Source organism: Convolutriloba macropyga, unplaced genomic scaffold, assembly GCF_964194025.1.
Source record: "Convolutriloba macropyga unplaced genomic scaffold, txConMacr16.3 SCAFFOLD_1198, whole genome shotgun sequence".
NCBI lineage: Eukaryota > Metazoa > Xenacoelomorpha > Acoela > Convolutidae > Convolutriloba > Convolutriloba macropyga.
Window position 1 is genome coordinate 11,152 of NW_027450529.1, and position 20,143 is coordinate 31,294.

The 20,143-nt window shown below is 35.8% G+C and overlaps 1 protein-coding gene across 1 annotated transcript; it reads right to left on the reverse strand.

Annotated features, from left to right (window-relative positions):
- Positions 1-4,420: 4,420 nt before the first annotated feature.
- LOC142355970 (acetylcholine receptor subunit delta-like) lies at positions 4,421-14,201 on the reverse strand. Its single transcript, XM_075407973.1, has 3 exons — positions 14,174-14,201; positions 7,420-7,735; positions 4,421-4,851 (listed from the first exon to the last, which is right to left on the reverse strand). The coding sequence occupies exons 2-3, from the start codon at positions 7,703-7,705 to the stop codon at positions 4,463-4,465; spliced, it is 675 nt and encodes a 224-aa protein (XP_075264088.1). The 5' UTR covers positions 7,706-7,735; positions 14,174-14,201; the 3' UTR covers positions 4,421-4,462.
- Between the last annotated feature and the right edge of the window lie 5,942 nt (positions 14,202-20,143).

Consider the following 20,143-nt stretch of genomic DNA (forward strand, 5'->3'; position numbering starts at 1 on the left):
TTCTATAGGTACCAATGAAACGACAAAAGACACAACAGAGAAATATAGTTTACGGCGACATTTTGAGAATTACTTCAGCAGCTGTCATTTATCTATTTTGAGAGATGAATCTAAACAATTTAATGTCAACGAACAGCTTCAAATATTTGGTTCTGTTCATAGCATAAAATTGTAAGTCAACTATTGCGATGAATATCTGGGTTCAACTTTGAGATTAGGTACTGCGGGTTCTACTGTCAATAGATGCAAAATTGCAAAATGTGAGAGGTAGTTTGAACGCTAACGGGTGTTGTTTGGCATGAAGTGAAAAGATCTAGGGTCGGATATCAAATTCACGTTCTTCAGGAAATGTTTAAAAAAACAATATTGCATTCTTTACGTACATAGGGATCATGTCGAGTCAGATAGAGTTTCCTTTTCCCCACTGCCAAATTGATTTTTTGGATCTATTCTGTTACGGCCCCCCAGCTTAGTGGGCTTATATTTTATACGCCCCCCAGAAGCACTTGCTAATTCTTTACATAGTAACGTGCTATATAACAAGATATAATTTGTAAGTAGGGGGCGTAAAAAACACTGGGGGGGGGGGGCGAAACAGAATAGGTCCGATTTGGATCTATTGACTTGTTCGTTAATAAAAATAATCTTTTATTAACGAACAAGTCGATAAATTTCTTTCACATAAATTCAATTTATGTTTGATTTCCTTTTCCCTGCTTATTTTTAGCTAAGGGTTTCCCGTTTTTAACCCTTGATTGTACACCAATGGCGCGAATTTGAGATCACAAATATTCACTCAAAATCACTTTTCTAATCTGGCGGAACATCATGTTTTATATATACCGGTGAGATTGCTAATAAAATTTAGGACAATCAAAATATTAATGTGTTCAACGGAACTTGACTTGCTGACCTACGGTACAAAAAAGATCACAGTTTGCCAAAGATAGTACATATCTAAGGCCAGGAACACTAACACCCTCAAGCAACCGCTCCAACCAAGAATCTACTCGACTTCAACAGTAATGTGGTAGCAGCGAAGACCGAAAGATTATTAAGATCACAGGAAGAGTAATTTGACAAGGTCTGCAACAACATGAAGCAACTACAACTAGAATTACTCAATACGCATAAAACTGTAGCTGAAGAACATTCACAGAGAAATATTGCAAAGCTGAGATGCAAACAAAGTGCAAAAAAAGCTTCAAGAACATATCCAACACCAGGTGACCGATACTTCAGAAGGTCCATTGCGCGATCTATACGTAAAACATATCAATGCCATATCAATGAGTTCAACTCTATTTTGTCAAAAAAACTATGTAGCAACTCGATCACACTAAAACTGAATCAAGCCAATCACTGAACTTGTAAAAATAACATTAGCTGAAAATCGTCTACTACGATAACTAATTTTGAATTTTCAAGTATGGAATTGATCTTGGTGTTTATGCTGCTCAACTTGCTCCCTCTTGCTTTAACTGATGTGGAGAAGTCTTCTAAAATTGGAGCAATGAAGCACACACAACCATTGGCATGCGTTGAAGGCATTTCAGATGAGACTTTATGCAAAAAATACCCCAACGGATCTATAAGAACTTCCTAGTAGGTTTTCTCTCCACAACCGATTCCCGATGAACTGAAAGGCAAACACTGGAGAAGGTGGATATAATCGTGCCTTTCTTGTTGTTTCTTGAAGACATCGGATTCTCGGAAGTTTAATGACGACTCAACAAATCGCCCCCGTTACACAGCACTAAAATATCCCTTGATTCTTCACCGCCAAAATCTCATACATACAATACTCATCGTCACAATGTCATCAAAGCTTGGAACCCGAACTTGCAAGAAACGAAACACGAAAACCACTGACTAATCTGGGAAGTACTGCAAACTCTTCCATCCGATTGGCTCAATTTTTGTCGTTGATCAAAATCCTGAAGTTTTCCAAATATTTCTGATTTTCTTTTCATCACCCACTTTTTCATTCTTGAATGTGATCCTCCTTGAGGTTATTCTGCATTTCTATCAGCTACTTGCCTTTGCCTTGTCATTTGCCTATGAAGTGTTTTGGTTTTCCCAAGAGGCCCAGAAAATGGCCATTTCCTCATATTACTATCTAAAACGTCTATGGAATCATATACTTTTAGACACTAGTTCGTCGAATCAGATCAAACCTTACTAAAAAACGCAACAAAATGCACGTTAGTCTTTCGTAGGAAGCATCGGTAATGTTTTGTCTGCAATTTGAACTTTTTTAAGGCAGCTATAATTGAAATCTATCAAATAAACTTTTTCATTATTATTTCATTATTTTTTCAAAATAATTAAGTGAGAAAAATATGCGGTACCGGTCATAAAACAATAATTCACACCAATTTTGTGTTTTTATATGACAAAACAGAATTTACGTTTTGTTTGCAGCACTCCGACTGAACTCGTTTTCATTTTTGAAGTTCGGTGATTAGAAGTTTAATGTTTTTGCTCTACAGCGATTTCTCTTGGATTCCTTGGAGACTTGTCCCTAACCTTATGAGATTCACGATACCGGTTGTCTGAAAGAAAGGATTAATCTGATCCTGTTGGCTCTCTGAGGTCACTGATGAAGTAGTGGAGTTCGGAAAATAACCACTTTTTCAAGGGACTACCCTAGCTTTTGTTCACCCAGGTTGAGATCCCAGACGGAAAGTCGATATGTCCAGACCTAGATGAACGCACGACGGGGTTGTTGTGCGTTAAAATTTACATGGTCTGGAAACATGGAAAAACGCACCAAAGTCTGGACATGAACGCACGAAAGGTCTGATGAACGCACGAAAGTCTGGACATGAACGCACGAAAGTCTGGACATGAACGCACGAAAGGTCTGATGAACGCACAAAAGTCTGGACATGAACGCACGAAAGTCTGGACATGAACGCACGAAAGGTCTGATGAACGCACAAAAGTCTGGACATGAACGCACGAAAGTCTGGACATGAACGCACGAAAGGTCTGATGAACGCACGAAAGTCTGGACATGAACGCACGAAATGTCTGATGAACGAACGAAAGTCTGGACATGAACGCACGAAAGGTCTGGTGAACGCACGAAAGTCTGGACATGAACGTACGAAAGTCTGGACATAGGCACTTTCCGTCTGGGACGGTCTGGAAATATCGACTTTCCGTCTGGGACCTCAACCTGGGCAGTGAAGCATCCGGCATTCTCACAAAATAAGGTTTAAAAAATCTAAACCAAAATTTTACTGCAGCGCTAACAATAAAACAAATTTCTTTGAGAAAAAAGGCGAGACTTAAAACCTTAACTTTATTATAATCTCAAATTTTGGTTATCACCATATCTCAAACATGTCCTTAATTTCTATTTGAATGAGAATGATTTTCATTTTCTTGCAAATTACTTTTTAGCATACATAGATTGAATGCCCCTAATTTAAATAAAAAGGGGCATTCAGGGCGAACATGCTCTTCCTTATCACGGACCTGTTGATGCAATAGCAATATAGGAGACAATTCATTTTAGACATGTATCAGCTTGATCTAAACGATGTAAATTATGCAAGGTTCTAGATCAGAAAATTTATACCCTGTATTGAAACAGAAGACAGAAGCACTTGGTCATAGACAGAAACTCGCACCCGGGAGAAAATTGCCTCCTATTGCGAAAAACAAGTGTGTCACTGCCCTTTGACCGATCTTATTTTGACCTCAATGTTGCGACACAAATCAATTGCAAATGCGCCTCTGAAGGCTGGTCCTACTCTTGAAGCAGCGGATGGTCGGAATTACTAACACGGTGTACATGAAAATGTCCTTAAAAGGAGGGTTTCGTTTTTTACCGCTTGATGTCAATGTCCTGTTTGGTCTATCAACATGCTAATAAGGAACTCTGAGGTTGAATGCTGACGATTGAGATTTCCTTCTGACTTTCTGATGGTTCCATTGACAAATTGGCGCAGTCAATTTCGCTCATTCCTTTTGACGGAACTGCAAACATGATACCGGCTAAAGCCCTCTGATATCCTACAATGGGTTGACAAAATTTTAACCAATAATCGAATAAACCAGAAAAACAACATCAGATGCCTTCAACTCCCGAAAATTTTCTCCGAAAAATGACAATTTGATTGTTAAAGTGATATCTAACTAGGTAAATTATTTTGCATTTTAAAAAGTGTTTTGGTTTATATTTATTTTCGATTATGATAGCAGATTTGATATTCTACTGGCGTTTTTGTTCGGCAAATAGCAGTTTCCAGATAAGGAAATTGAGTATAATCAATGACCTGTTGTTCATGGATGATTAAGACCGAGTGACAAAAGATTCATTCAATTTTCAATTATAACCCAAATTTGCCCGATTTTCTAAACTCAAAGCAGAAAACTGTTTAAAAACGTATTTATTGGTTTTCTCATAACGTAAACCATTATTTCTTAACGCCAATTACAACTATCTTAATTATGAAATCAAAAATGGTATTACAAAAACAGCGCCAGTTATTAGGATATGCATATACATGAGTAAATTGTTAACAAATGATGCAAAATGTGCCCAAAAGCGGGCATTTTCTTGCAAATCTTCTTCGCAAAACGTTCCAAAGTTTACTTCAGCACTGTTGTTGTTTTGGTTGTTTTTCTTGTTGCTGACTTCATCAGGATTTGTTTTTTGGTTGTTTTCTTGTGCTGTCGCATTACTTGTTGTACATTCGTCTTTTAGTGTTGCCGTCTTTTTATTGTATCCTTTGTACGGTGTGAGAAAAAAGAACTTCATTGCTTTTTTGCCGGCCAGAAATTTTTCAATTTTTGAATATGACCAGTGCGATTTGTTCGAAAAGTAAATATTCACAACTGAAACATAAACAACTGAGAAAATTAATCAAAATTTAGTCTTTTAAGAACTTTGGAGAATCTTGGTAGATCCTTGGCAAGGCGTTGTTAGTTCTTACAAGATTATCTTTTTCTAAAAAGGTTCTTGTTGGAAGACTAACTATATCTAACAAGTCCGTCCATATTAATTATTTACAGTTATTCTTTAGATCTGGGTAAAAAGAGCGCTCAATAATAGCCAAAAACGATTTGTCCTAGTTTACATTGTAATACATCAATCTCAACTGTTTAAAATTGGAGAGGTTTCTAAAGGGTATTCAAAATCTGTCACATACAATGGATCTGATACTTCTTATTTCGCGCCCAGAGAAAAAACAACTGAAATGTAAAGATAATGTTAAGAAACAACAAAATGATTAATGATTGTAACACTAGAACTTGTCTAAGACATATCAAAAATGTGGGGAACAGCATTTAATGTAACAATTTAAATTTCAAGAAACTTTTACAGCAGATGAAAGTCTGTTATATCTATTCTCCACTATTCACAAACTGAGAAGACTCTATTTTCTTTTAAATAAAGCATGCTAAACCGTTTTAGTCAGTCTGCTGATAGTTGTACATTATGTGTATGTCTCTGCCTCCGGTGTATTTTATATATTTCGCCGTTATAATTGGATTTCTTTTTTATTGTCTTCCAGAGTGGGCTGGTCCATTAGATTAAGGAAAATCTACTTCGCGCGCAGAAATAAGGAGCTGCGGTTATAATATCCTTAAGGCTGTACAAGGAGCCTAAATAGGGTCTGCCGTACTTTCTAAACTGTTACAATAATAAGACAATCTTCAAAAAATTTCAATTAATCGGTGCTTTACTTCTTTTCGAAATAGGGAACTTTGTCATAACTTCCAAATTTGTGGCGCAAAGCCATAAAACTATCTGACAGCAGCTATGATGTTTTTGAAAACTCTAGATTTGGCACATTTGTAGAGTTTCTTAACTACGCATCTTTCTTAATATGAAAAATTCAAAACAGATCTGAAAATAAGCAACATACAAAAAGTTGTTCTGTCTCAACTGGCGGCCAAAAATAGGCAACTGCGCCTGCATAAGGACTCAAAATTTTGCCTGTAACGATAGCTAAATTTATATCTTTTACAGTTCATTTCAGAGAACTCCTAAAGCAAGTGAGACGATATTTAGAGGTTTTTAGTTTGTTGTCACCTTTTTTTATGGAAAATCATTTTTTTCTAATTGTTTTCTTGCGAAATGAGGTTTTAAGCCATAGATTAGACTTTAGTGCCAATAAATGCCTCATTCGGTTCCATTCTGAATCAAAATCGTATACTATGGGGAATTTTATATTGAATTGCTTAGAAGTAATGTAAAGATAATTCCGTTGACACATGAAAACATATTCCTTTTTATATATTTTATAGTTTTCCGCCTTCTTTATTCAAACAATTTTAAGTGAAAGAGGCGTTATGTACATTATTATTTTTTCCTATCAATTAGAACCAGAAAAAAAGTATTAATTAGTTTTTGAAAAAGTATCAAACTTAAAATTTTATAGAAACAAAACGCCATTGTTTTCCCTTCTCTATCTTGTTAATACAATTGATACCTGAGAAAATTGCAAACGAAGTTTAATGTTGCTTTAAAAGCACCTATTTTTTCTATTATCTCAAACTGCAATTTCAAAGTCAATGCAAAAATTTATCATTACAATGTAACGACACTCAGCCAAACAATTTCTGTGTGAAAATAATCAACACGATGATAACATTTAGAAAGAAAATTACAGAACTATTGGCTGTCTTCCTAACAATGCGCTCTCTTTGGTATATCCTACCGATTTAAGACAATCTGTTTTTAAAGAATCTGTCATTTTTTCTTGTTTTTCCATTTATTTAAAAATTTCTAATTAATCAGCATGAAAGATGAGATAAAAGTTAGTTTTGGTCACTTTTTCAAATTTTAGTATTCTTCTAATTACGGATCTGTCCAGCTATGTTTTAGAATTTGTTCGCCAATAATTTGGGTAAATGGGCTATGATTTACTTTTGAGAAATTTCATCAAAAAGTGAAAAGTTTCAAATTTATGTTTCAGCTAATATCAGGACGCACACTCATTATCGAGTATGTAACTTTGAAATAAAAAAGTTTATTTTGTTAACGAGTGTAACAATACTATAGTCTGTCCCATGAAGTTGAAATAATAGGACGTTTGAAAACTTCAAAAACATGCAATTGAGCGTCAATGTGGTCATTTGAATGTCAACGTTTTTTCGATTAAGCTTCTATACATTATTTCTTTCTGCATGGTTTAAATTTGGACTCCATCCCGTGGCTTTTGAATCGTTCGCTTGTGGGTCAGTTTATGGGACACGCTATAAATTAGCAGTCTGATGAAAACATTATTTTGCCGTAACATATCTTAAGTTTTTATAATTAAAAGCTTCCTAATTCCAGGTCCAGGTCCCCGTTCAAAATTGCTAATGATCAGATCATCAAAAACGCATCGAGGGAGAAAGGGGTTCGGGCAGGGGGTGTGCGTTTAAAAATACACGGACATTAAACAAAGTTCACACCTGAAACGGTACATAGCGTTGTAATCGACATATGAATGATAGCCAGATCGAAAAAATATCCAATTCTGGGAAAAGTTAGAGAACTTGCAGGAAGCAAATCGTAAATCATTCCCAGCGACACGAACTGAGCTAGGAGAATCGTGATGGCGTATGAAATCTTTTCCCCGCTTTCGTTGGGAATGAAGTAGACTAGTCCAGACAGAAGGTAGAGAATGACATTTGGAATAAGGAACATTAGCAGATGGAATAAATGTCGTCTTTCCAGTCCAATGTGGAACACTATCATGTCGTAGTATATCGAATCACGGCCGAGTCTCTGGTTTTGGTTATGAATTATAATAGCTGTTTCCTTCTTATATATAGAATGTTTGACGGTTAAAAGTAAAACCAAATTTATATTGCCCAAAGTTGAATTTGAAAAAGCTTGACACAGTTTTACCGAAAAAAATGTACATGTTCAGTTTAAACTTGGCTGAAAAAACTGGTCGGGCTCGACAAGCAACAAATTTTTCGGTGCCGGAACAAGGAAGAATTTGATTCTTAGTAAACATACAACCCTAGTTATTCAACAAATCAAAACTTGCTCTGATCTTGCAAGATTTTAAATTCATTTCGAGGGGTGCCCTAAATTGTATAAGTAGTTACTTTAGTTTTTACTATACCGTTCACAAGAAAGATTTGATAAAAATTACTTGTCATCAACTGGATGTTGAAGTATCTCAAACTGAAATGAATTGTCTTTCAATTCTCTTTCGTAAAAATATCAGCTTTGTCTTCCAATTAAATTCAACTTCTTGTAAGATTATTGTACATTTTGAGACCCATCGTTTTTAGGAGATGATCATGTATAACTTGTAAGGCTTCATTCTAGGATTGCGTTGAAAAAAGGTTGTGATATGTAGGAAACATGAACTGGTATTAAAGAATGCATGGCCATTAATTAAGTAAGCTAAGTTGATCAGAAGAGATTAAATAAACAGTTTCCAGTGAGAAAGAATCTGAAAGTTATCAAACAAACGCAAACCTAGTAAAGTGGTTTGAAAGGAAACATCGGAGTTCAGACAATTAATAGACATCAGTTTTTTAAGTGACCTAAATGCGTAGTTCGAGTCCAAAAAGATGAAAGCTAGAAATGATCACCAGAAGGAGTTCGATTGACTAAAAGTAAAGAAAAACGCGCTTTGTCGATTTTAAGAAAAACCTTCTCCAAAATCTAGACCCTTCCAACTGGTAGTTATACTAAGCGCACGTTAAACAAATTTCAATGGCATATACACCCAATGGTCTTCTCGGAATGTTATGATTTTTGGGCCACTCCGATCACCCACTCCCGTGTTATAAACATCGGAAGTAGTGTGATCTGAAAGTTTTTCATATTTTGACCAAAAAACGACTGATGGAATTTAAAGTAAGGATATGGAACAGTTTCAAGGGAACTTGCGTCCAAATTAACGTGTTAGATGGTCATAGAAAATGGTAAGAATATGCTTTGAGATTTTCAACTGCATAGGCAGTTCTCGGTAACAGGAAGTTAGCTTTGAAACTGAAATAGTAATAAACGTCGTCGCGACTCACTCCGTCGGTGCTGCGGGACGTAAAAATTGAACACGCTGTGGTGTATTGGTAGCTGTCTTTTGATTTTTCTGGGGTTCATGTAAATATTCAAGGGCTTTGGATTGGTGTTTTGACTGCCGGGTACCACCGGAAGTCAGTGCTTCGGGATGGCCCGAGTTCCAAAACCCGGAAATTATGCTTTTTCAGCGGCCAAATGACATTGAAATATTAATAATATGATACCATGGAACATCTAGTGACTATACAAAACCACCCCCGTCTATTTTGACTAACTCTGATTGTTCGGCTTTAGGTACTCACGACTTATCAAGAACGTGTAAATTAGAAACCATTCGCATTGGATAAGGCTACGGCATTAAATCTTCAAGGGATAATGCTTCTACAATGCTCGAGGCATAAACTAGTTGCCACACTAAAGGTTCTAAATAATTTTGCCCGCTTACATTTTGACCCTAGAACTTGAGACGTAACCTTTTCAATTTGTGACCCCCTGTTAAGCACACGAGACACGTGCGCAGGCAATGCTCGTGTCCTATTAAGAACTAGACCAAAAACAAAAAAGGTTGCTAGGTGCACCTGTGTAATGTCACTACACGACATTGAAATTTATTGCGACCTGGTTCCTTCGGGATGATATTTGACCCCAAAATAGCTTTAAGAGGTCACAATTGTGATCTTTTCGAGAATGATGCCTTTGATGGTTTTTTGTACGGGGATTTGAAGGGAATGGATCTGCAGGAATGATTGCAAATCCTAGCAGTGACTTATTGCACGCGTTTATGTCTCTTTTGGTTAGCATTGAGTTGTATTTGGGTTGATAGTTGAAACTGAACTCGAGCCTAATTTACACAAATGTGCGCAGAGAAGTGGTGGTATATTAGCTTTTTATTTTGACAACGAATTGTTTGTTAATGAAATAAAAACCTTCTTTGGTATGTGATTGTTGAATTATTGAAGCGGTTGACATATAAATGCAGGTTTAAAGTATGTCTGGTGATCTGAACAAAGATAGAGAGAAGCAACCGTTGTAGTTAACTGTTGGTTCCGAGGACTGATTTTTGACAAAGAAAATAATTTCGTGGCGGCACTAGGCTATTTGAAATTGTTTTTCGGTTGCGGGATTGCGACGGGCTTGAGCGAGCAAGTTGGATTAGAACTTCTGGTTAGTAAATCACGGAATTTCTGTTTTATTCCTCTTTCCTTTGTCTTAAGTGGTTGTTTTTTTAATGCGAGTAACATATCTCTTATCTTATATTGATTTGATTGCAATTACTAGTGCTATTGTTCTAAATTTACCTGTTGTTATTTTTTTAAGAATTTTAACGGTCGAGTGGAGAGCTGAAAAAGCGATAACTTGAAAAGAAGCACTGAATTCAGCATTTTATGACTTTCGGTAAAATGTATTTTGATCGATCTGCTGGGTGACAGAAATCTCCTCGTGAATTTGGAACGCTTTGGGAAGAGGGAATTGATAAATGAGGTCTATCTTTGGGGTTTGTTTGGAGAAAGTAAAATGTCAACGAATTGAAAAATGGCAGGTTATTAACTGTTGAATGGTTTGCTGTCACCGGGATTAGAGCTGTGGGAAGATTGGCGGAAAAATTAATTTGGATATCCGATAAGATTTTATTTGGACTGAACTAGAAGTCAAGAAGTTTCTACCGACGAAGTTATGTAATGGGGCACTGATGGCAATAGATGACTTGTCACGGAGAAACGCAAAACAGATTTGTCTTTAGCCGAACCCTTGTACCTTTTTGACGTAGCATTGCCTGAGAACCCCACGAAATACGAGGAAGTATTTGCTAGATACAATCTAGAGGGGGACGCAAAAACACCAATAACATGGCCTGCATAACCCAGAGTCTGCCGAAAGTCTCGTTATCGTCCAAACGAAAAACCCGTGTGATGCTACTTACGATTAACAAGGTATTATCAAAACTTAAAGCCGTTGGGTTGATTTAAAAATTCAACGCTTTTGAGCTCAATATTATTTGAGAACTTGAATGCGCTCAAACTTCTCATTAAAACAAATCATGCTCTTCAAAACTTTGGCTCATATTTCATTTTTTAATTTTTGCATAATGCTTTCTCTCTCTTTCTTAATTTTGAATCATTTTTTTGTTTTGTAACTATTCATGAAAAATAGATGTAATCAGAACTGTTTTAATACAAATTAAATAAATTTTGGCATCTTTTCCGAACATACGTCGCGCGATACCAGTTATAAGACACTTACGGTTACATAGCACATCAATAGGTGTTAACATAGCCATGTTGCATTGGGAGGGGCTGTAATATGTGCTCACTAAGCTGGGGCGGCAAACAAATAAGAGTCCAGCTGCCCTTTTAATAGTCTATCCACCTCAAAAGTTGTACCTATTTAAGAAAAATTGATGCAATAACAACTGTTGTAGAATTTGGTAAATCCTACTTTTATCGCAAAATGTCGCAAAAAATGGATAGAACTTGAATTTCTAAAATCGGTTACCATCAAATTGTTATTAAGACTGTTGGCTTGCAATTCAAAGCCATTTGACAAACCAGGAATTTATGTAACAAAAACGTGTGGCTTTATAAGTTCAGCAGGGGCAATATTGATTTTCTTAAGGGGACCGGATTTATAAAAGTTAGTTATCATCCGGTATTTACCTCAGCGTGATTAAACTGGGTAGAGTGTTAGGATATAAATACGGTTGACTTTAAATGTTGACACTTTTGGGGAATTTGTTTTAGAGATACCGTGGTGGGAACTCTAAACTTCCAAATAAGGCTTGAATTCTTGAGTTCATAGTTTGACTGATTGATTATTTGGTAGCGTCATAAATCTGATACGGCTTTTGTTTTAGTTTGAATAGCTTGAGTAGTAGTCAGAAACGTATAAAAAGGCGTTCAGGTTATTCAATTGTTCATTTGAAGTCATAACAAACTTTACGTCAGAAAGGGATAACTAGTGGTCTATAATGCGAAATGAACAGATTCTTTTGTTTTGATCACTCTTGTACGTTGCTGCTTGATAGTTACTAAGGTGTAGAACAACAACATTACCAAAACAGTACCATAATACGAGCTGTAGCTTAGGAGGTGACCTCTAGGGAAGTTGTGATAACAAAAACATTGTTGAGAGAGTTGAATTGACTTGACAAAATCAGAACACCAGTTTGAGCGATTTGAAACCAGAATACTGGTTTGCGCGGTTGGAAATCAGAACACTTGTAAACACCGCTGAGAGCTTGCAGAATTGAGAGACTAGTAAATCTCTAGTGAAGAATATCGTTACGGAGTTAAAGTTGTGAACCATCTCTTATACTGAAACTCTGGTTGAATTTTGATGTGGTTTTGTGATCTATTACATTTCTTGTTTATTCATTTGATGTTATTTGATTACTCAACTCAATTCATTATTCCAACTAGAGTTCTCTACAGCCAAAAAGAGCAGCGTGGGGGCAAAAGATCCCTCCAATAGAAGTCAAAAAACCCCTTTCATTTTGTTAGAGTTTTGGGCTCTAGTCTGTCCCCATCTAGTCAGCCTAAGCAAAGTACAAAATTCTACACTGGCGCTCCTGGGTGGGCAGTCTCGAGACCTTTTGACACTTGGAGTGGATGGACGGCTGTGGTGGTTGCAGTTGAGCAATAGTGGACTTTGCTAGTGTATTAACGAGAGAGGAAAATCGACTTGTGCGACAAAAAGTGAAGAAGAAAGGGAAACCCGTTGAGAGAGTGAAGTTGGAGCTTGACAGAGAGGGAGAGTGCGAGTGTGCGGAGCAGTTTTCAGTTGAGTTGGAGCGCAACTGTGGGTATTGTTAACATTTAGCTTTTCTTGAGATTAAAGGAGAGTGTGTTTTGACTTAGTCAAGAGCGTAAGTTGCGTGAGGCTGAGTTTGTGTAGAGTGTTGGCTTCCTTAGTGAAAATACCAGTTATAAAATACACACGATTACATAGTACATCAATAGATGCTAACATGGCGTGTTTGCATTGGCTCACTAATGTGCTCACTAAGCATGCGGTGTGAACAAATAGGAGTGCAGTTGTCGGAACTGTCCCCCGCATCAATCACCCGGATTACAATCTTAAGGAGTAAACTGATTTTGTGCCTCTAATTCACTTCAAATGACACTCAATTTCTTACCATGAAACTTGCAAAAAAAAAGAGATTTGTTTGGTAAAAAACTTAATTGGAAGAGACATAACAATTTCAAAAAAAAATCTGATTGTCGTATCTCTACTATTTTTATTTAACTGTTTCGCGTTGTTTTAACTTTGTCTGCAATTAACAATACAATTCATTATTTTTTTCAAAAAAAAACAAAAAATCTTATTACTAAAGTTTTTGGAAATGTCTTCTACCAATGTTTTAAATCAAACATGCAATTGTTAATGTTCAGGTACTGGTTGTTTCACTGTTATTTATATCATCTTTTTTGAAGTAAAATTTTGGATCTTATCTTTTCCGTTTATGCCTACAAATACGTTATGCACCCCCCCCCCCCCATAATGCATTGTAAGTCATGATATAGAAATGTGACACTTACGTCTGGGGGTGGTAAACAAAATGCACCCACTAAGCTGAGGGGGGGGCACAAACGGAAAAGGTCCAAAGTTTTAATTAGCCCAATTTTTGATCAATTTACACTGCGCTGATTAGATTTAATACTTCTTTCATTCAATTTTGCTTTTTCATTAATGGTTTGTTTTTGAGAGTACTTTTGAAGCTCATCGCTTAACTTGCCATACCAAATTTATTTGTATCGTTTATTGGTGGTCGTTTTTGTAATTACTATCATGGAAAATTAACAATAGAGAACAATTTTTTAATCAATGGTTTTTTTTCACCAAATTTTGTTTACGAAAGCAAGGGTAAAGTTGATCTAAATTCCAACATGCGTTCCACAGTACTGTTTTGAATAGATTTCGTGTATATCGCATGCTTTGGAATGTTGGAGCCAATTTTCAATATATGCTACGTTTCTTAATTTTTGTTTCAATATAGCCATGAATGCCCTGTTTTTATCTTCATACTCTATTTTCTGACATCATTTTCATTGGTCAATGAGTGTCTTTTTCTCTGAAGTTTTTAAATATTTTAGGCTGTCAAAATGAGTTAAACTATTGATCCTAACTTTTGATCTTTTCGATATTTGAAGTTGATACCCTTTTGCTGACTTATTAGGAAACTACTATTTTTTTCCAAATCTCATCTACCCAATCAGCCATAAAATTTGTTATAATAAAACATAATAAAATTGGACTCTGCTATCGCCTTCCATTAATAAGACATACTTTTTTCTGAAATCAATAGTTTGGCGGTAAAAATAAGCAGACAAAATTGCAGGCAACCCAGATTGAAATCCCAGACTGAAAACGGACTTAAACCTGTCTGAATGTCTTTTGCGTACAAAGTGAGCTCAAAGCCACCTCTGATTAGACCGTCCAAGACTTAAACCAATGAAAACAGTGGAACCCTATGATCAAATTTTGGGGGCCAATCATGTCCGATCAATTTTTTGTACGCTGGAAACCACTTATTATGAGACATTTTCCGCTTAAATCTGCTTCAGATTAGACCGAACCATGTCAAAATGACCTCTGACCAGACCATGTCGGGACCACACCGCGTTTCAGACCTTCGGCCACTCGAAATTTTCCCAGACTATGTTAGTTGAGCTCACGAAGCTCACAAAGTTGCTATTATCAGAGGTCACCGGTGTGGGCCCTGGACCGGGGTGGAATTGAGATGAACAAGAAATTATGATCATGTTTTCTGGGAATGAGGAGAAGGAAACAGAAAGATTCCTGCTCTTTTGACACCCTGATTGGTCTCTCCACTTCCCACTCATCGTTAGGGGTGAAGTACAACAGGGGCAGTCCCTCCTCCATCATAAATGGCACTGAAATTCACAATATTATAATTTACTCTGGAAAAAATGAAAAATTCTCAATATTAGCTGTATACATTTTTTTCGAATTTTGCGATATTTGACCGAGAGTTTCCTTAAATAATCCCAAAAAGAAAAACAAGAGAAAAAAGTGTTAATTATTCTGCTTTTTCTGGACGTATCGAGTTAATAATGAACTGATTGGTTTTATTAACGTATGACGACGTTGACATAGTCATCAGTATTAATGGGTCAATTTTGCGGGTAGCACTGTGAATTAAACATTAACTCCACCCTCTATAATAATAGCAATCAATTCATTGAAAATTGGATGAGTCAAGAAAAGCAGAGTTATATATTACATTTTATGAATTCGGATTGTATTCTGATTTAGAACTGTATTCGAAATGTTTTCGGAGTTCGATGCTGAATTTCTCAAGCTTTAGCAAGATCTCTTTGCCAGAACTCTTTACCAAGATCTCTTTACCAAGATCATCATTAAAACTAACCTTGAATGCTCTTGTTTTGAGTCACCTCCATTACTCTGCCGTAGTCATTCAGTTGATTGGAAAAAAATCTTTTAGTGTCTATAGCAAAACAAATCAACTGGGCCTTGAAAGCTTCTTTTTATCGGTCGAAATTTGAGTCAACCATAAAGCTTTACCTATAAAACCTTTCATTGAAAACAAAAGATTAGTATACTATTGGAAAAATAATTCGGGCCAACTACCTGATGTCTCCCCAAAAATGGGTCAATCGCTTCCTACTTGGGCAATAGTACAATCACGCCGAACAAAAAATCTTTTCTGGAACTGTAAGTTCAAAGGCCGATAATTACAAATCTCCTTTACGCGCACAGCAATCAAGGATTGGAATGGGTTACCAGACTCAATAAAAAACAAAGAGCAGAAAAAGGACTTTAAAAGTAACAAAGAGCAGAAAAAGGACTTTAAAAGTAAATTGATTAAAAGTAAATTGATTATCAAATTGAAAAATACAAATTAAGACCAGACTTTGTTTTCGTTTATCAACCAATCAGTCTTGGCATAGTTTCGAATTCAATAGCACTTGATTTGCTGGGATCACGCCTTGATACATTAGATCACCCTAGTAGATTTCTGTTTTTAATCTGTTTTAAAAAAACTTGAACTAAATTAAATATAGTTGGTCCAAAATTGTACGTTCACTTCTATAAACATAAATAATTTTTGCATGTAAAATTTACAGTTAAGTACACTTCTGATTTGCGTAATTTGAATGTTTTTTCATACTGATCAGAATTAAAGAGTTTCTTTTTTTAAAGATAATACAGAAGTCGTCCACGCTTGTAATAAAAGAGAAATGTACTACTGCTAATCAGGTTGTCAGTTGTTCCTAATAAAACAATGATCATAAACGATGTCAAGCATATCATACGCTATTCCAGATAAGTTCGTTGTAAGATCTTTGTATTTTAGGATCTTTGTATTACCGCTAAATATAGATCAATTATTCTCTATCATTACTGTGATATCATGAATGATCCTTGTACCGTTACGTAACTATAAGATCATGAAAAAGCGCTACGACAATAAGTTTTATGAAATCCAGGAAACAGAGAAACCAACGCCGGCTATTAACAAGACGATCCGTCTTTATATTACTACAACGTGTTATCATTTTAAGGAGGACTAGAATTGAAGCCCATATCGTGCTTACTTTAGGTCAAATAAGAGAGCTATAAATGCAATTGTTCATTTATTTTTAATAATTTTTAAAATGTATGATCCTTGTATAATTACCAGGAAATCATCCAAATTGTATATGACCACGTACGATTACCATGAGTCACATATGACGTTGTATCAATATGAAGATTTTTTTTCTGAGTTGCACGCTGGGACGGTAGCTCATTTCAATTCTTTGACATCTCGTAGTGCCTTGAATTAGCAATCTATAGTATGTACTTATTTTTACAGACCTACATGACTGTTCCATCCCTTAAACCGGCTTTATGTCGAAACTTGAAGTGTTAATTATTGAATTGTTGGACAGTTGATTTTTTGAACGGATTAGTTATCGGACGCTTTGTGTCATTTAATTTAAGTTCATTAGATTGCTACTTTTTGCCAACCAATTTTAGGGGATTCTTTCTTTGTCCTCGTGTTTATCCATTGATAATTTCATACACCAAAAAGCAGTAGTCTAATATACACTTAATGGACATCTGGGGAATTCCTCAGCTTTAAGGGACAATTATGCAAGTAGAAGTAATAAAATGAAACATACGGAAACCTAAGTTGAAACGCATGTAGAGTTTATAATTGCCAGATTTCAACATTGTCAGCAATTCTAGAACCTGCAATTTGCCTCTAAAGTGTCAAATTTGAAACTTGCTAGTTGCATGTGTCAAGCAAAGTTACTAGCGTTGATAATACTAATCAATTAATTAATAATTGGTACGTCAAGAAGCAGATGTATTGATTGCATTTTAATGAAATCCATTGTTTTCAAAGTTCTATGCTCAATCACCAAATCATTAGCGAAACAAAAGTTGCCCATATTTGTAACCAGAGTATAATCAACTACTGTTATACGGGTTGGCACTTCTTAGTAAACATAAACCTACTAAAGTCGGAAAAATTGCTCTCAAATGACAGGCGGCGCAATTTAATTCACTGTCTGCAGCCTCGATAAAACTTTTTTTATGGGTGCGGAAACATCAGTTGACGGTAGGATTCGCACCCTGCCCTCCAGAATCCAATTCCGTAACTCCGATGGAGGTATTAACCACTCGGCTGTCAGGGATTTATTATCCCGTCTTTAAAATAGGTTTTGCTTGAAGAACGAACTTCATTTCGCAGAGTGACAGCAATTGAAATCGATCAAAAATTAAAAAGAAGTGTGCGAAAAAGTCACTTGAGAAAGCAGAGGTTATGTTCGAAGAGAAGTGGAAAAAAGACACAAACACACACACACACACACACACACACACACACACACACACACACACAATTACAATAATTGCTTCTCAATCTCAATCGAGAGCAATTGATCATACAATGATTATATACGATGTCGTACATATTACATGCTATTCCTTAATAGTTGTTTCACCCAATGAGCGAGGAAATTTGAAACCAGCTACTAAATTAAAAAATAAAGTTTATCATGAGAATTTTACTGCAACATCAAAAACTGTTAGTCTGGGTTCAGTTTCAAAATATGTTTCCATGACAGTTTGACTTGTTCTTGATCTGACTTAGTGAGAACTTTGCCATTAACTTAGATAATACATTGAGATGTCTAACAAAAGAATTTTAAATTGGTTCTTTCAATTCTTTGTAGGATTCTTATATATCTGCAAAAATCAGCCAGAAACTGAACAACAATATTTTATGGTTACTGTGAAATCAATTGTGTGGACCATAATCCCAACATCATTAAAAACACCAAAAAACTGAGTAACCAACGGCGGCAAATTGACAAAACAGTATTACCGCACTCTTCATTTGTATTACCGCACGTGACAAAACAGTATTACCGCACGTTCACAAGAACAATTAAGTCTTCGATTTTCGTCTCAATTATTTACTATTAATATTTGCGCAATAAAGGTTTAGGCTAATTACATGCTCAAATTTTTGGAATTGGGTGAAAACTAGCTACAAATTGTACTATTGGACTTTTTATAAGACGTAAGTAACTTTTACCAAGTTTTGTGTAACACTATTCCATCGATCAAAATGGTATATGAAACGTGTGAATTGCCACCAATTATTGTCACTCGTCTCCACAAAACGGAAAATTTATTGAAATTTGTCTTTTTGGATATTGTCCACGAAATGATATGTTACTAATTACCCTAGTAAATTACCTATTGTACTGCGGTAAAACAATAAAAACAACTCCCACGAGTAAATTGTACTGCACTCATTGTTCCTACGAAAAGTTTCCATGGCAGAAGTACTGGAGATTTTAATATCGTTTGAGAATAAATCTTCTTCTCGCGACGATAATGTTAACATGATCATCGTAAAAAAGTGCGCTTCCGTTATTGCTCCTTATTTAGAACTACTTATCAACTGTTCATTTGCACAAGGTGTGTTCCCTTCTGATTTAAAGCAAGTTAAGGTTATTTCTCTGCATAAAGGTGGATCTCGTTTAGATGAAAATAATTACAGACCAATTTCTCTCTTAAAAGTTTGGAGTAAAATTTTTGAGAGGGCAATGTTTGTGCGATTATATCAGTATTTTGAGAATTTTAATTTGCTTTATGAAAGCAATATGGTGTCCGCAAAAAGCATAGTAAAATTGATGCGCTGGTTAATTTTTCCGAAAAAGTAGGGCTCAATGAATTTAGTGGCCGTGTTACAAATTCTTTCTTGATTTAAAGAAAGCCTTTGACACTATTGACAATGGGATCCTTCTTAATATGTTAAGCGATTATGGCGTTCGAGGCCGTGTTCATGCTTGGTTTGAGTCTTATCTGAGCAACCGTTCGCAAAAAGTAATTGTAAACAATAAATCGTCCGAATGGCTACCATTAAAGTTTGGAATACCGCAAGGATCCATTCTTGGGCCTCTTCTGTTTATAATTTATTTGAACGACCTACCCAAGGTGTGCAGCAATGTTGATATCCTTCTTTTTGCTGATGACACAAACATCGCTGCCATCGGTTGCTCGAACGCAGAAATTAGCATGGACCTAATTAAAATTGAAAAGTGGCTAATAGCCAGTAAACTTTTGTTAAACTCTTCAAAACTTATCAATTAGACTTTAAAAGTGCTTCCAACCAATCATTTATGTTGAACAACACTGCTATCAGTGTTGTTCCTATGTGTAGGTACTTAGGTGTATGTCTGGATTCAAAATTTTCTTTTCAGTCTCATATTGATTCAGTAAGGCAAAGACTCGGAAAGCAATGTAGCATTATATCTAAACTGCGTCATTATGTTCCTCGTAAACAACTTTTGCGGTAATACGATAGTAACAAAAAATCCATTATTCAGTAAGAAATTTTGGTATACGGATGTTGTAGTTTTAGTAGTCTTTCTGCAGTTTTGGCTCTGCAGAAAAAGATTTTGAAGTTTGTCTTTTTCAGAAAACGGTGCGACTCTTCTACGGACCTGTTTGTTAATTATAGAATGTTGACCGTGTACGAACTCCATTTGTTTGAGCTATTAAAGTTTTTGCTGTGGTCCCTCTGGGGATTACTTTCGGAGTCGTATTTAAATGAAATGTTTGTTTTTGAAAAACCTAATATTACCAGGCGTTCTAATACGGGATTTT

Coding starts and splice junctions, on each gene's coding strand:
- LOC142355970 (XM_075407973.1), bottom strand. CDS start 7,705: ATGATAGTGTTCCACATTGGACTGGAAAGACGACATTTATTCCATCTG. Junction 4,852..7,419: donor AACGCTATGTACCGTTTCAG/GTGTGAACTTTG, acceptor TTTATGTTTCAG/TTGTGAATATTTACTTTTCG.